This window comes from Triticum urartu, chromosome 6, assembly GCF_003073215.2.
Source record: "Triticum urartu cultivar G1812 chromosome 6, Tu2.1, whole genome shotgun sequence".
NCBI classification, from domain to species: domain Eukaryota; kingdom Viridiplantae; phylum Streptophyta; class Magnoliopsida; order Poales; family Poaceae; genus Triticum; species Triticum urartu.
This window is the reverse complement of record NC_053027.1, coordinates 14,350,090-14,367,501: the sequence shown is the minus strand read 5'-3', so window position 1 is coordinate 14,367,501 and position 17,412 is coordinate 14,350,090. Positions and strand designations below refer to the sequence as shown.

Here is a 17,412-nt window from a genome sequence, read left to right as displayed (position 1 = left end):
ATCATGCTTTTGGGTTTTTCCTGGTGTACTTCGAGCATACCCTCCACACTTCTACAGATAACCAACGTGGCCCCTTCAGGCCACCTCTGGTTCCGCCGACCACCCTTCGTCTTCGTCTAGCACACACTCGTTGCCAGTGTTGTCATTATTTTCCCCAACCACTTTGTCTACTTTGGAAACCGTGAGCAACATCGCCACCTTCTATCCCCATGCATGTTTCCACCACTGCTCTCTTGGAGGACTCCTTTGTTGGTCCCCTCACTATCCCCATGCATGTTTCCACCATTGCTCTCTTGGAGGCCTCCTTTGTTGGTCCCCTGACATGGCAACAGTTCATACTGGTCTCCGTCTACGCATGTCCGATGCTGACAACACCGTCCCGTGCCTTCATCCCTGACGTGTCCCCGAGCTTGGCAACCCCAATGCGACACCTCATCTACAACGGCTTCGATAATATCGTCTTCGGCATCAAAACCTTCCATAACGATTGCCTGGATCACATCACGGTTTTCTTTCTAGCGCACGACCGTGCCCCTGACTACACATCGCTTCCTTGCGCCCACGGCTCCACATGCGGCTACCTCGACACTGGCAACTCTGACTCGACATAGACCACAACGTCCTTCGCACGACTACCTCGATCGCTGCTACACTGCCCCACGCTCTCGGCTACCTCGACAAAGGCACAAAGGGCAACGCCTTGCTTGAGCAATCTCGACGGTTTTCACTCCGGCCACAACATGCGAAAGGTCACGAAATGATCACAAGGGTTTATGCACTAAGAACAGGCAAGCTTTTGGAGAATAAATTCCCGACCTGCCATAAAAAATTGGCCGAGACCATATTACTGTGCTACAAGGATTATGAGGAATTGTTCATGCACCATAAAAAGTCTGTCATTGAATGCTCATTTCACAGAATTTTTCGATCATATATTTTTGATGACATATAAACCATATTTTATTGACAAAAAATATAAGTCAAAATTTTGCACGAGAAAAATGATGGCTTTGTATACAAAAACAAAGGAGTATTGCATATAGATAGTGACATGGTGGAGCACTGAGAGCGGTCCTAGGGTATCTCCAAGGGAGACTCGCAAAGCTCCGATATATATTCTATCGGACATATTTGTTCACTTTTGTAATTCAATAGGGACTTGTATCGGTTCGCCAAGTGGTGGGGACGTCAGTTTACCGGTAAAGTGGAGACAAAAGTAAGGAAGATATACCAGAGTCCGAACATTCACTTGACCAACTAAATGCCTCCGCGTGGTCCTTCTCTCTTTTCTCTCTCTTCACATGCATGGTCCCACTCTCCTCTCTCTCCTCCCAACCGGACTCCACACCACAAATAGTCACCACATACATGGTCCCCACCTACCTTTTCTCCTTCCAGCCGAATAGTACTTTATAATTAGTGTTGGATGGCTCACTCTGGTATTCTGTCTGCGGACCACATCCATCCTGTCACTTTCATTGTGTCACGTCATTACATCAGTTTAGTGCCGTCACCTAGCATAGGTCTGGTTTTCATGTTCGTGGCGCTACGATTTCCTGGTGACTCGGGGGATGTTATTGTCGGAGTCACTCTCTCGTCAAAGTTGTGACACCTATCCTCCCCGAGCCAGTTATCCTCTTGGGCATCTCATCGAGAGTGTGGTGTCTCATTGTTTGCTTTCGCCCATGGTTAAATCACATCAAAATATCACAAACTAGTATTGCTTAAACTCTGAATTCGCAAGTTACAAAACTCGCGTACATGTCCGTGTATATATACACAAACCTAAGCCTAGATCCCTAAACTCAACACTTAATAGGTGACGATATCCATCACCTGCACATACAACTCTTGAACGTGAATTCAATCGGCAACACTAGCAAACTCCAAACCAGACCCAGGGTATACGGGCGGACTCAAGCCATGACACCTAACTCAACTCTTAAGCAGTGATGATCGACCACCATCACGAACATGAACTCAAGCAACAACACTAGGTAATTAGCTAGCAGCTTACATAGGATCCCATTACATGTCGAACGTCAGATGGGGAGGTTCCCCCTCATGAATTTGTTCTCTAGGGGAGGAATGACCCATTGGTCATAGGGCGTAATGTTTACACCGGGACACGCCCAAATACTCAGCAATGATCGTGTTTCATGTAGAATTGCAAAAATAAATTGAATCATGACGAACGCCACACAAAGTCACAAACACGACACAACACATGCTATCTTCGCTCCTGCACAGTGTAGATAACCCAGAGGCTTGATGATGTACGACAACAACATTAACCTCAAACAGAAAACGAAACGAATTCATGCAGCAGGACCGAGTAGCAGGTACTAGTTATTAAGTTGTTGCGGCGACGGATCACATGGGAGATGGTGCCGATGGCGGTGCGCTGTTGCTGTCGCCCCCGTAGAACTGCAGCACGGTGTAGACGGTCTGCATGATGGTCATGCCGAGGAGGAAGATGGCGGCGGCGAGGGAGAGGAACGCCCATGGGCTCCTGAAGTAGGTGTGGATGAGGTTGGCGCGCCACATGTTCCACGGCTGCCGGAAGTAGCCGTTCACCTGCCGCTGCACGGCGTCGAGGGCGCTGTTGGGCTCGAGCACCACGTCCCTAGAAATGGTGTTGAACAGCTTGGCCACGGCCTGGTCGCTGCCGATGGCATTCTGAATGATGCCCTTGGAGCTCAGCAGCGCCACGTCCTTGGCCGAGTCGATGATGTTGTCCATGAAGAAGACGTAGCCAGTCACGTCATTTCCGGCTCCAGCATGTAGCCGCTCGAACGCCATCATGTTGAGGAACATGTACTCCGTGGAGTCGTCCACCGACACCGTCGGCATGCTCAGCATGCCGCGCCGGAACCGGATGTCGTGCAGGCTCAGCGTCTTGCTCGGCTTGAACTGGATCCCAGCTTCGTAGAGCTCCACTGCTGACCGGATGATAGCGTCGTCGTCCTCAATGTCCTGGGGGCTCCGAATTTTGTGGTGCTTACCAGTGAGCATGCTCCGGCGAAAGACATCCAGCGGGTGGAGCCCTAGGCCGATGCCTGCTGGTAGTGTCCCAGATGATTGGGCCAGAAATTTCAGCACCATTCGGTTGATGAAGTCTTCGCTCTGGCCATCATCCATGCATGCAATCATCAACATCCATTAGTTGAAGAGAAAGAGACACCATTGAAATAGTCGCCTTATAGATAAATCAACCATCACGAGTCCATATAAAATGTTCAGGTGTAACGAAAGTAATTATAAGTTTGCTGGGGCAACAAAACAAACATGCCCAAAATTAAAGAGAAAACAAGCGACACGGGTGGAAAATAGGCAGCTAGCAGGAGAAGCAAGGTGGTGTCCTGCCGATCTCAGCTCGGCATAGTAGGTAGTACTAAAATTGCAAATCAGTCAGCTTACATATCTACTGTGTACTAAAAAAGAAAGGTGTGTCCCGAAGCACACCCATTTTTGTGCCTGAAACTTTATTTTGGGTAAGTCAATTTTCAGGGATGTTGGATTCCATCATTCTTTTTTTTTTATTCTTCCTCTTCGATCTCTCTTCCTCTCGTCCGTCTATGATGGCAGGCCTCATTGCAGCTCACCATGCCGTCCTTGCCTCCAGCGAGGGGGCGCTCTAAATCAGGTGGGAATCAACACTAAGGCCTCATTTGGTTGCAGGAGCAAATAAACACAGGACAGCTAACCCCTCTGTAATTCTCAAAAAAAGAGAAGCTAACCCCTCTGTCTCGACCTCGAAGGTCTGCCATGCCTCCTTCTTCCTTCTATCACGAAATCAACTTACCCAAATTGTAAATTTAGGCAATATGCATACTCCTTCCAATCCATATTACCTGTCTGTTAGATACATCGATATCTAGACAAATCTAGGGCAAATAATATGGATCAAAGGTAGTATAACCATGTGCCCTACTTTATATGGGTGTGGCTAAGTCTTAGTCGACTGAGGCTTAATCAAGTTTCAATGAAGAAATGTTTGTACAAATCTTCATGTAAGATCTTCAGAATAAAGCATGAGACTTGGTTAAGTCTCGATCGCCTGAGATTTAGCATCCCACTTTTTACATAATTAAATTTTTGGCAACGGGGCCTTCACAACAAAACTATTATTGCATATATGTTAACTAGGATGATGTGAATTACTGCATGTCATATTTCAAAACAATTTGAGGAATATTTATAATGTACCTTTTTGTTCATTTTTTTATAGAATTACTGTGTGCAATTTTCATTGTTTAATATTTTTTTTACAACAGTATTGAAAGGCAGGGTACCTGAGGCTTTCCGCTCTCAGCCTCAACGAGCTTCTGAAGCAGGAGCAGCGGTAGCTGGTTCTCGAGCATGAGCACGTCTCGCCGGATGTAGGGCACCATGTAGAGTATCCCGTGGGGGCTGAAGATCGGGTCGTTATGTGCGTAGTCGCCGACCTGCTTCCCGTCGGCAGCGGTGCACCTCATCACCTCCAGCAGGAAGCAGCCGTCGAAGATCATCATGGCCAGGAACCGGTCCCTGCCCCCGCCGTCGGCACGCCACTCGTTGTCGAGGTCCATGTACGCGCCCTCCAGCTCCTCCGTGACCTCCTCCACGGCGGCGACAAAGTCGTCGAGCGACCGGTTCGCGCGGAGGAGCAGCTGGCGCAGCGCCCGGTGCTTGTGCTCCTCCATGGGGCGCAGGTCGCGGTCGCCGTGGTGGAAGGGGCCGAGCGACACCACCTGCGGCTGGTAGGCCTTGCTCTTGATGTTGGTCATGCAGGGCGGCACTTGGTAGATGCAGTGGCGCTCCCACCGCGACACCTCCGCCGACTTGTCGGCTTCCTTGAGCTTCTTCTCCACGTCCACCACCCACGTCCTCTTGCTGCTGCTGCCGCCGGCCGCCGCCATTGCGATTGATTGATTTATGCAAGATATATGGTTGCTATAGCTAGGATAGCAGTCAGATAGTACTGATCTATGCATGCATATGGAATTGTGGAGGCCGATGCAGAGCAGGGCTAGCTATATCTACGTAGAGAGATACGTTACTTGCAAAAGTTGCATTGCATGCCACATTCCGCGTGCTAGACAGGTGTGTACGTACAAAAAGAGGTTCATTCATGTGCATGCACGCATGCTGGTCCTATTCCATGGTCCGGTGCTGGTCCCCTTATTTCACTCCATGGTAACACGCATGCAGCTTAGTACATGGTCATATATTTTTATTATATTAGGCTATATGATATATAGGTTGGAAGGTTCACGGGGAAATGTTTTTTCACCTCCTCCCCCACACGGCGACTAGGGTTTCCCCGCCTCCCACCGGCGTCACCGCCGATTTGTCTCCAACAATGTTTGCTAGTGTTCATGTGTCTTCAGGTTGGATCCTTTCGCTCTACACTTTTCTTCATCGGCAGCGGTTTTTATTCTGGTGCGCTGGTCCTATTGGGCTTAGCACCACGACTTTCTAATTGTCTACTACAACAATGTTTGCCCTGCTCCAGTAAGGGAGGGGCGACGCCAACTGTCCTCCTTCGGCTCAGTCCTCATCGCGCTAGGTGGTCTACAGACGTAGATGTAATATTTACTCATAGTGGTATTTTTACTGCCTTCACAGATGATGAATAGATCGAAAGTTTTCCTTAAAAACTTGGTTATATGATATGAGAAATGATTAGAATCATCGGGACGATTCTACGCTCTGCGCCCATCGTAAATCTCAAGGTTTTTGCAACATCATCTATGTTTCTGAAAGATGGGTAATGTTGCAGTGGCAGCTCGACGATGCAAGAGAACATTTCTAGATCATAACCTCTGATCCAAATAAAATTCTACAACATAATATCTGTTGCAAAAATATATATACAACACAACCTTTGTAAGAAATATCAGTTGCAACATTTGCAAAAAAGTTCTATAACACAGTGTATGGTGCAAAAGTGAAGAACGACGCTCGGCATTAGATTTGTGCCAGATCTGGCACGTCGCGAAGGATCCGCCGGCTGACGCATATCACTCCTCATATGATATATAATATATTCTATTACTGTGAGGAAGGGGTCATGGTCAATTTGGGTCATTACCGGTAGTCTTTACAGCTCCGAGATGATCAGAAGTTGCAAGCTTTAGGCAAAGGGGAGATCAAGATGCTACGAGAGCCGCTGGCCGGAGGCACAATGAAGCCAGGAATTAATACGCACGTGAAAGTAGATGTTCTTTTTTTTTTTGCGAAATAAAGTAGATGTTGTTCAGTCGTTGGGAATGGTCCATGCAAGCGAACATCTGATCAGCTCCAGGATGGAGGCATCACATGCATTTGCTTTATACTGCCTCATGTGCGTATCTCTAAGTTGCTAATTTTACTAATATTTAACATCAATTATATGTCACAAAAGTTAGAACACTTAAAGTTTCTATTGAAATATATTTTGTAAAGGACTGGTGGGCTGCTTTCATCCACGGTGGAGTAAATAGAAAAAAAAACTACCATATTTAGGGCTAGAGTTACAAAAAAACCTTATCATTTTTTTAATTTCTCAAAAATCTACCACTATTTTGGTTGGTTGTTCCAAAAAACACTGGTGAGTGAATGGTTTACTTTTAATAATGATTATGACAATGTTGGCCCACCCGTCAGGTCTGACCTAACATAAATGTCAACATCGTTAGTTTGACCGTTATGAAAGGTTGGACCCCACATGTCGGTCTCTTCCAAAAAAATAAAAAAGAAATCTGGTCTCTATAACTTTTTCACAAAAGCAATACTTTATAAAAAAGCACTCATGTCCCTGTAACTTAAAAAATGTAACTTAAAAAAACAATCCGGTCCTATTAGCTTTTCTAAAAATACAATCAGGTCTCTGTTATTAAAAAAAATGCTAGCAGGAGCTAGCTAGCTCAGGTACAGACACAGCCGAGAGCTAGCAAGCTCCTGTGCATACTGCGGTCAGCCGGAGCTAGCTAGCTTACGCGCGACCGCGACCAGCCGGAGCTAGCTAGGTCACCAACGCAGTCGGAGCCAAAGCAGTCGTCGCTGCATGTTGCACGCTCACTGCCGCTGCTACTTGCCGCCGCCGCAGCTCGCTGCTGCTGCTTGCGGCCGCCCGCCTCTGCTGTTGCATGCTGCCGCTCGTTGCTACTGCTTGCTGCGGCTGACGCTTGCCGCCGCCGTCGCTGCTTGCCTTGTGGGTACACGTGGCAGCCGGGCGTGGTTTTGGCCAGTGGCAGATCTAGGACTAGAGCAAGCCCCGAGTCTATTTTTTTTCGTCGCGAGAGAAAAACTTAACGTCCATCAAGCGATAGCTACCTCAATAGAATACTTCAAATATGAGCGAATTGCACCAAAATTTTAGAATTTAAACTCAATGCTTAGAGATACAACAAAATAGATAAAAAGATGACAAAAACTACGAACACGTGCAGTAAAAAGAATACCAAATCAATGGCTTGCTTCATTAGTGTCTTCCATAACTTGATCGATGCTGGAAAAAGAGCCAACACCTTAGATAAATAAAAAGCAAACTTTCATAAGAGAAAACATAAACATCAAGTGAAACAACTAACATTGTACAAAGTTGAACACTTATTACTACGAGGAGGTAGAATTCCTTTGCGAGATGCATAAGATTGAAAGCGATATAGAATAGCATCATCATCAACCTTTGCAAAAAAAAATCGCTCAATATTGCACTCCATGGAATAATTCAACCAATCATCACCAATCTTATTCCTCAACTCAGTCTTGATAATACTTATAGCTGAGAAAGCTCTTTCCACTCATGCCAACTCAATAAAACGATATACCAAAGGAAAGACCATGTGTCTATCAGTTTGAACCATCTTCACAGCAAGAGCACCAAGGTTATTACAACTAACAAAACTTGAATTAGCTCTCACATCAGAAATGAAGTTTTCAAGTTGGTTTCTAAGGACAAAAGAAATCTCATATATGGAGAAGTCATCAGCATACATCTCAGCAAGTTGAACAAATTTATCTTCATCAAAATTAGCAAACGAGTTCCTTGGATCAAGACAAGCAATGCATCTCAACAGTTGAGTAGATCTTTCAGCAAAGCGGTTATTTAACTCAGTAATTATTTGGTCAAGCAGAACATTGAATATTTCATATATGAAGCGTTGATAGGAAGTTACCATTTGACCACCACGCCTCCTTGAACGACCCCGAGCGAGTATTGTATCATCCATGTTGTATAATGTTATGTTTAACACAAAAGTCAGTTGTGTCCTTCAAGAGCTGATCCCAACCATTTTCTCTCATATTTTGATAATGATAAGACGAGCTTTATATTCTTCTTGGCTCTTTATGGTGGCACGATCCATCACATTTACCACAGACTGCCTTTGATTTTTGAAAGCCACATATTGTTGTCTAGTTTTATTGTGAGCACTGCCAACATGTGTATCAATAATACTAAGTCCATCATTCCAATTTTGAAACCCTACTGTTGTGAATGCCTCAACACCATAGTTTTCCGCTCTAGGTTACTTAAAAAGAAAGCAATAGAAACAAAGGGCTTCCTCCTTAGCAACACTATATTCCAACCAATTGGAATGCTTCCCGAACCATTTAGCTTGAAAGGATCTCTTTTCCAAAGAATTTCCTCTAGTTTCTTTTTTCAATTTATGACCAGTTGGTTGGCATGGACCCATATTTACATCCATCCTTCTAGCGACATCTCTAATGTCTAGATATAAGCTTTCAATAGGTTTCCTAAGACCAGGATCATGATGAATATCACCTTCCCTCAGTTGACCACGAGCACAATCAAGAATAACAAAGATGTTACTTTCTCAAGTTGAGATTGAAGGCGGGTCGTTTGAAGTCAACGGCAGTGGTCCCATTTCTGCAGTTGTTTCATTTTCTGGGGTTGCTTCAGTCCTCTTAGCCCCTTGATTCCCTCCAGCTAAAAGCATGGGTGTAGACACTTCTGTTGCGGCCAAGGATGAAAATTATCTCTTCATCTTTTATTTCTACAAAATGAAATGAAATTATATTAATAGTGGCAACAACAATATTCACATTCAAATACAATTCAAGTTATATTGAATGTTTGATATCCCCATAAGCAGTCTGTAGTAGCAAATCCAAACATTATAGCAGTCTAGCAGGTCAAAAATGTTCAACATTTAAGATTTCTAGCAACAGCAGCACATCAGGCACTTGCCCACTTACCAATCCTGTCTTGGGCTGGGCGTGGCAGAGAGCTGGGCTGCGCTAGCGGCGGAGCAGGGCAGCAGGCGAGCAGCGGACGGGCGAGCAGGAGCAGCGGAGCAGGCGAGCAAGGGACGGGTGATGGGGCGAGCAGTGGAGCGGGCCAGGCCGACCGTGGACGAGCGGCGAAGGGCGTGGCTGAGCAGGCGAGCGTTGGAGCGGAGGGGAGTCACCGGCGGGCGGCGGCGGCTGCCTTGCCGCACTGGACCTAGCGGTGCGTGAGTGACTGCGTGGCCGTGGTTAGGTATGGGTGTCCGGGGAGAGTTGGGCTATGCCCTGCGCGTGAAGATGGAGAGCCAGGCCTAGGGCATGGCTGTGTTTTGGGCTAACCCCCGGGCCCATTCAGAAAACATGGGTAGGTAATAACTAAAAAAAAGCCACGCCCCGGGCCTCAGATCCGCCCCTGGTGCTGGCTGCCGACCTTGGCCTTGTTGCTGGCTGTCTGTGGCGGCGTCGGCCATGGCTCCGACAATGGTGTGCCCTTCTCTGGCTTGGGAGGGAGATGATGTAGGGAGATGAAGAGAAGAAAGAGAAGATAAAGAAGATAGAGCTTACACGTGGGCTCCAACAGCGTGTTTGGTTGGGGGAATTAGAGATGGGGAATAGGAGTTGAGGGGTTAAGAGATTAAAAATCCACTGTTTGATTAGAGGGTATGTGAGTTTCAGTGGGAAGGGGAATGGGAGTTGAGGAACCAATTCCCACCGATTTCTTCCCATGGGGTACTCTGTTAATTCGTGAGCAGAGATTTAATCCACGCCATTCTCATCATATGCCAAATAAGGAAATGGACGTAAAATTCTACATCCCATGCCCTCTATAAACATCTTTGTGTTAACTTCCATTCCCCTACCCAAATGTTTACCAAACAAGCTAAGTATCGGCCAAATAAACAGTCAACAAACTTTTGTTTAGGAGCGGTCCCGGCCTGTCATAAAGCCAATCAATTTTAAATCACATGGCCATTGGTTTTTTCGAACAGCCAATCAAAATTGAAATAGTGGTTGATGTTTTTAGAAATTAAAGAAAATGATAGTTTTCTGTAACCCAAGCCTCAAATATGGTTCTCCAGCGACGCGTGCACATTAATGGGGGTAACGGCGCGATGCATGCACCTATCTGCAGGCACAGGCACGCCTCCAGTGATCTGTACCACTCGTACATAGCAGAAACCATATAAAAACAAATGCATGCGATGGCTCACCTACTCAAATCTTAAACCATAATCCAAAACATTCAGCTGCGCATCAAGGGCGGTCCCTCGCACATGCCACGTCGGATTAGGTAAAGACAAAATGGAGTAGCAGTTTGTCCTTCGCTGCCCCACGCCGTCGTTTGCTTCGTCTAGAAGAAAAGAAAGAGGGAGAGAAACAGGAAATCGCTCCAGCCCTTTTGCCTCGACTCACGCGGCCTCTCCCAAAATATTTGTCTCGTTGCCGCCGCCACCGCCTCGCTCCATCGGCCCGTTGTTTGCTTCGTCCTTCGGCACCGGCCAAGCAGACTCCACATCCAATCGCCCACGCCTCCTCTCGACCCAGGAACATCGCCTCCTTCCCTCACCCATGCCGCCTCTATGCCACTCCTAACCCTTTCTCTTCTCAATCCGGCTCCATGGAGGTGGCCGGCAGGGAGGACGAGGATGTGGAGGAGGGCGCTGCCAATGGAGGTGGAGTTCCTGCTGACGAAGATTTAGGTGATGTTCCTGCTGCTAATGTGTATGCAACTGAAAAGTCAGAGGGTAGAAGAGAAAATTTTGCTGCTAATGCATATACAAAGAGAGAGGGTTGATGTTGCTATTTTGTTCCCTATTAGAATTGGTCGCTCTATGGGATTCTTATCGCATTTTCTTGATCTGGGGTGATTTTGTGTCCTTTTAACTGATGCATGTCGTGTGTGGGTTCTGTGGGGGTTCCACCATTAGCACAAAGATCAAGGCAATGTGATAACTTTTATGAGGCCATATTTTGTGTCTAAATCTGCTGAGTTATATGATGTGTAACATGGCAGTGTTGCTGCATGGAAGGAGGTAATTTGCTTTCTCTTTCTAAATTTGTTGGTTTCTTCATGCTATATTGATTAATATTGTAATATTTAATATTGTTTTGTCGGCTCCCTTGTTGTTGTGATCTTCGTGTTGAAAAGGCAGTACAAACACTCGATTAGAGGATCCTGCTAGGCCTCTCTACCTCATAGAATTTGATATGGGTTGCCTTGTTCCTCTCATTCTTATTCTTCTCAGAATTTAGGGTTGGGCGTTGAACATACATGCACAGGTTGGTTTCAGTTTTCTGTGTAAACTGAAGCAGGGGATAAGTCAATATATATATATGTCGTGTTCCAGATTAGAAATTAAGAGAAGAGAGAGAGAGAGAGAGAGAAACGATTGGTTAGTAAAATATGTAGTTGCAAGTTTACATAGTGGAATTGCTGACCAAAGTTTTTCTCTAATGTACATTTCGGAAATTCCTAATACTTAAAACTTGTTTTTCAGCCCGTTTTCTGTCATCAGAAAATACAAATAGCATTTTTTTCAATCAGTTAACAGTATGAACAGTCAGCTAACAATACAAATATGGTAGCATTTTTCAGCCTATTACTTACTGAATGCGAGTCATTGGCATTTTTTCAGTCGGTTAACAAACAGTTTTTCAGTTAGTTAACAAATAGCAACACTTCAGAAGCTTTTTTAGATAAGCTACAGAGATAAGCAGCAGTTTTTCAATCAGTTAACAAACAGCAGCACAACAGTTTTTCAGTCACCTGATCTTTGTCCAATTTTTTCTCGCTTGTTGCAGGTCACCATTGTATTCGACCTGGGAACCTACATACAGATTTTCATCTATGATATTTCAACATCTTCTATGCTTCCAATTTGTTAATTTAATTTTACTTATAAACGGCACAACCTTCCCTTCTCCTTTTTCGTGTGTAGAATTGATGATTGATGTAGTTTCAGTGAATCAAAATACTGATGCCTTTTCCCTTCTCCTTGACAGCTTTGCGAGAGCTAGGAAAGTATTGGTGGAATCTCATGAAGAAGAGAGACTGATAATGTTTGAGGTGAATTCCTTCACCTGCCCTGCTTATGGGAAATTCTGCAATGATGCCCAGCGGCACACCACTCTCAAGTCTGAGATGAATTCCTTCACCAGAGGTTCTCCTTCGTGAGCTACGTCAGCGCTCAGAAGGCATGCATCGAAGCCCTTGACGGCTGATTGTCCAAGTTCATCCTAACAGACACCATTTGTTACTCCCGGGGGATCTCCTTGATTGCGCCCGACAGGGCCGGCACGCCGCCCCTGGTGGTGATCATGAGTGGCACACCATGCTGTCGATGACTGGATCGATCCTCCTCACTAGTGACTCCGGCATAGGTATTCCTCTCCTCTTCTCTCTCTCTCTTCTCTCTCTCATGCCACTGGTTCCATCTCACATCAATCAAAAATTAAAATGCATGAAAGGTGGCCTTTTTATTTCAATGTACGTGTGGCACTTTGAGCATCCATATGCTTGTAACAATGCCACTTTGAGCACACCAAGCTATAATTTTACACTACATAATTGTGTGTTTAGTTTCTGTTGGGGAGAGGTGGTTCAACGCCGAGTAGAACAGAATTATAGTCTCTTTAATTTCAATGTACATGTGGCACTTCGAGAGCTTATATGCTTGTAACATTGCTGTCGTTTTGAAACCAATCTCTCAGAATTTTTACAGTGCCGGTTACTTTTCATTGCACTGAATTATGTGTTTCATTTCTGCTGGATTGGTGCAGGACTTGGCGATGGGGAGAGGTCGTTCAGCGCTGCGGAGAGCCGGTGCCAAGAACTAACTGTTGATGTGGAATCATATTTATTAAATAATTATCAGTTTGACTTATTCGCTTGTATTCAAACTGTACTGCATTTTTGTTTGAGTCATGTTTTTTCATGTTCATGATAGTTCTTATATACTGTGCTTCTCATAATTTGGGTGGGACTTTTTATAGAGGTAACCTTTGGTATTATTGAGTGGTTTTCAACTAATTTGTGAAAGCAATTGGTTTCGTTTTCCGTAATCAGATGTAGAATTTGCATAGTAGAAGGTATCAAAGCGATGCATATATTCTGAAATGTATCTATCTAGCTGGTCTTAGTTTCAGTTAGATAAATTTATGTTCATTGATCCTGAGTATAATGGCTTCGTTTTTTTGTCCTGCTGTAAGCAATTCTTTATTGTGTGGAGTTTGTCAGTATAATTACTTGATGAATTTGGTTATTTTTCAACAGATAGCTGAAGAAGATTAGGTGATTTGGCAATTCAATTGCTGAAAACGTTGCATGCAATGTAGAGCCATATAAGTGTGCTTGCAGTGTCTACTATTGATTCTATGCATCGTTCAGTTCAAAAGAGTATAGGACAGGTATCATACCTACAGAACTGAATGTACCATGAAATAATCTTGAATAATCAACCATATGGTTCAACTGAACACATGTTTATTAATTCAGTAACTATAGTTATGTTTTCCGATTCGATAAGTTATCCCATAAGATAAATTTAAATAGATTAATTACTGATCAAATACATTTTAGGTATTTCATAGAATACTCAAGTCCTATGCAGCAAAATTATATGCCAGGTTGCCAAAAGGTGGTACTGGTATTGTTGCAACTGTTGACATTATAAATTAGAACATTGTCTTTGTTTGGTAATTTGTAGATGCAAGCGCTTCTGACTGCTAAAGTTTCTAAGTTAGAATAAGGAGCAAGGCACTCGGTTGTAGTTCAGATCATAGGCTTGCTATGACTCTCTTTTGCGATTCAAAATTTTAGTCCAGGAATCTTGGCTTCTTGTGTGGTCTCTGCAGTAAAGTCTCATTCATCATCATCAACATATGATTTCATTTTGTGTATGCTTGAGTTTAGAAATTTTTGTCTCACTGTCCATCGTCGATGTACCGTCCATGAGAGCTGTTCATATAAGTCTAGTGATAATATCTCTGATTTATTTTAATAATGTACATTTCCACCAATGCATTTCTGTTGGTCTTGTAACTACTACTTTCCTCAGCTTGAACTCGTGCATGTAGCCTCAAAGATTGCCACTGATCAGCTTTCATATCTATAACATGATTATCTAGCTACATGTGCTCCATCTCTCCTGTTTTGTTCTATTACAAATGTCACTTTCTTCACTAATCATGGTCATTAGCATAAAAAGGACAATGGAAGGGACGCCACCTACCCGGCACCGCAAAGCTTCCGCTCAGGCGGCGCATCAGGGGTGTACCTCCGTGTCCATGTCGGTAGCCTGCACTGTGCGAGCGAGTCAGATTTTTACCGTGGAGAAAAAAACACAACAAGTGCGGGCGACTTCCTCTTAGAGTTACTATAAAACTTATTGGCCAATCATATTTAATTATTGAATGTGTTTAATCTGGTTGGGAATAATCCACTACCTAAGGAGATCAAGATTTCTGAAATATTATTGTTTGTTCAAAGGTTGTTTGTTTTATTATCAGTTAGAAATTCTATTGCAAGTTCACATGTTCGTCAGCAATTAGAGAAAAAAAGGAGTAAATAGCATAAAACTACTACTTTACAGGCTATGGTTCCAAAAAACTACCGGTTTTTATTTTTTCGCAGATAACTACCAAGTCAGGGGTTGGCTGTTTCAAAAAACCCCTAATCACTCGGTGCTTTAAAATTGATCGCGATTATGACAGTTGAGACCCGCACGTAAGAGAACCGTTTGTTTGACTGTTACTTACATGTAGGGCCCACATGCTGTATTTCTGTAAGTTTTTTAGAAAAGCAATCGGGTCCCTATAAATTTTTAAAAAAGCAATCGGGTCCCTGAATGTTTTATGCAAAAAGCAATCGGGCCCTTTCCTCTGTGCACGCCCTCCCGTGCTCAAGATCGAGAGGAGCGCGCCCGTCGCCATGCCCGCCGGCCAGCAGCCGCCGTAAAGAGTGCGCCGGCCAGAAGCCATGGCGCCGCTGCGGAGATCCCTCCCGTCGCCCGTCCGATGCGCGCCGCCGCAGAGCTCCCTTCCAGCGTGCGTGGCGGCCGCGACCTCCTCCTGCCGGCGAGCTCCCCCGCCGCACGGTCTATCTCTCTCTCTCCCTTTCCTGGGCGTGGCGACTTGAGCCCGTAGCCATGGAGCTCGGCTGGCGGCGGCCCTGGCCATGGCGCAAGGATGGCGGCAGTCCATGCCCCTGGACGCGGCGGGCCGAGTCCCTCCCCCTGGCCATGGCGAGCAGTTGGTGGCGGCCCGTGCTGCTGGGTGGCGGCTGGTCCTCCGCGCGGCGCTCCTTCCCGCGGTCGGCCATGGTTCGCGTGCAGCGGGTGGTGGAGGTTGGGCCTTGGTCAGGAGGAGAAGGAAGAGGATAAAAGATAAGAGGAAGAAGAAAGAACTTACATGTGGGTTCCACATGTAAGTTAACGGTCAAAGAAAACGGTCAAACAAACGGATTGTTTAGGAGTGGGTCCGACCTGTCATAAAACGGTTTAAATCGCTAGCAACGAGTTATTAGGGTTTTTTGAAACAGCCAACCACAGACTTGGTAGTTATCAGCGAAAAATTAAAAATCGGTAGTTTTTTGAAACCATAGCCTGTAAAGTAGTAGTTTTACGCTATTTACTCAGAAAAAAGGGTGAACGGGTCGCTTATCAATTTGGCACCGCACAAACATCCTCTCAAGCGGCACCACCAGGTGGCGCCCCAAGCCCTAGTAAAACCTATTACCAGTCGCGCAAGGGGCGACCTCTCGGCTGATCCACCTGTCTATTTTACTGTGTTGAATTTTACTGTACGGAACGAAGGCATAAAAAAACGACTGCCTATCCCCTCGCGCCCGCCGTCTCCCCTTTTCTCATTTTCCTCCCAGCGTACTGCCGCCGCCGCCGCCCTCCCCGCGCTCGTGCCCTCTCTTTCTCACGCCCGGGACTCCACCTCCTCCCTGCGTTCCGTCCCTTCATCCTCATTGCCGCTCAACTGGACGAGCGTGGCTGCAGAGCGCCGCCTCCTCACCATGCGTGCCGCCTCCACTCTCCCAGGCCCTTCTCTCCATCCGCGACGGCCAGCGGTGGCGTGTCGTCGCCATGCTGGGTTGGCCGGCCAGTGCAACGCGGATCCGGTTCGATGAGGTTGTTGGCGGCATGCTACGGGAGCGGGATAGCGCGATATGTTCGCCTGTTCGGGGAGGCCCAGGGTATGCTGCTGCCACTCATGCAGCAGAACGGCGACCGCAGTGGCAAGTCTGGTGAGAGCAAAAGTTCTACGTCCACTTCCACGGCCCCAAAGACAGTACAGCCCCATCTCATCTCCTGCTTAATTATTTTGCTTCTTTTCATTAATTAGGTGCAGATTCATTCATTAGCTGATGAGATTGTTTGTATTATTTCCTTTATTGTTCTTTCACATGAAATCAGTTTATAGCTATTTATAAGTCCATCCAGAACTGGAATGATGGTCCTAGACAGAGAGAGCGGAGGTGGATGAAATGAACTGAATGGAACTCAACTGCCCCCCTTATTTCAGAACAAACAAACAAATATGTTAAGGCAGTAGCTTCTCTTTTCTGGGCTCTTCACCTATACGATACATGTGAGGAATGGAAAACACAAAAGATTCTGCTCCAAAACGCGTGGAAAGAAACATTTCTTGCTGCATCACCTCTGGATTATCTTTAAATTTTTAAGAAAGAAAAAAAGTTCACTTTTACAAAACAGGTCTTTAATTTCAGAAAAATCATCTCTGCAAAACTGTCCTGCTTATCCATGCCATTCTGATGGGAAATGGATTTATTTCTCAACTTGCTTATTTGTGTCAACATAATGAACAATTGTATTGTATTGTATCGCTCAATGAGCTATGGCCACATTGATTTAATTGTGCCGAGGGAAAAAACACATTAATGACAGAAAGAAGGAAACACATCAATTAATTCATGTTTCTGCTAAAAAATGCTCTTGGTAGAAACCCTACCGCCAATCGCAAGGGTGACTAACTTGGAAGGACATGGCGACTTGCAGGTTTGTTCATGCATCACTGCATTAATGCATTGATCACATATTTTGCGGTTTTGCCGAGTGAAAACTAATGTAGTCACTCGGTTGAAAATTCTGTAAGGGGCTAATTGCAGTCTGCCCTTGCTCTCCAGTGCAAATTACATGACATATTTATTATCTCTACTGGATATAATGG

General features: G+C 45.3%; 1 protein-coding gene and 1 long non-coding RNA gene across 2 annotated transcripts; one reads left to right on the top strand and one right to left on the bottom strand.

The window, feature by feature from the left end:
- Nucleotides 1-2,218: 2,218 nt before the first annotated feature.
- On the bottom strand, nucleotides 2,219-4,962 carry LOC125515734 (UPF0481 protein At3g47200-like). Its single transcript, XM_048681241.1, has 2 exons — nucleotides 4,296-4,962; nucleotides 2,219-3,126 (listed from the first exon to the last, which is right to left on the bottom strand). The coding sequence occupies exons 1-2, from the start codon at nucleotides 4,899-4,901 to the stop codon at nucleotides 2,374-2,376; spliced, it is 1,359 nt and encodes a 452-aa protein (XP_048537198.1). The 5' UTR covers nucleotides 4,902-4,962; the 3' UTR covers nucleotides 2,219-2,373.
- Nucleotides 4,963-10,913: 5,951 nt separating this feature from the next.
- Nucleotides 10,914-14,698, top strand: LOC125513489. Its single transcript, XR_007285959.1, has 3 exons — nucleotides 10,914-12,597; nucleotides 12,997-13,623; nucleotides 13,923-14,698. It is a non-coding gene; the product is annotated as an uncharacterized LOC125513489 (long non-coding RNA).
- The last annotated feature ends 2,714 nt before the right edge of the window (nucleotides 14,699-17,412 follow it).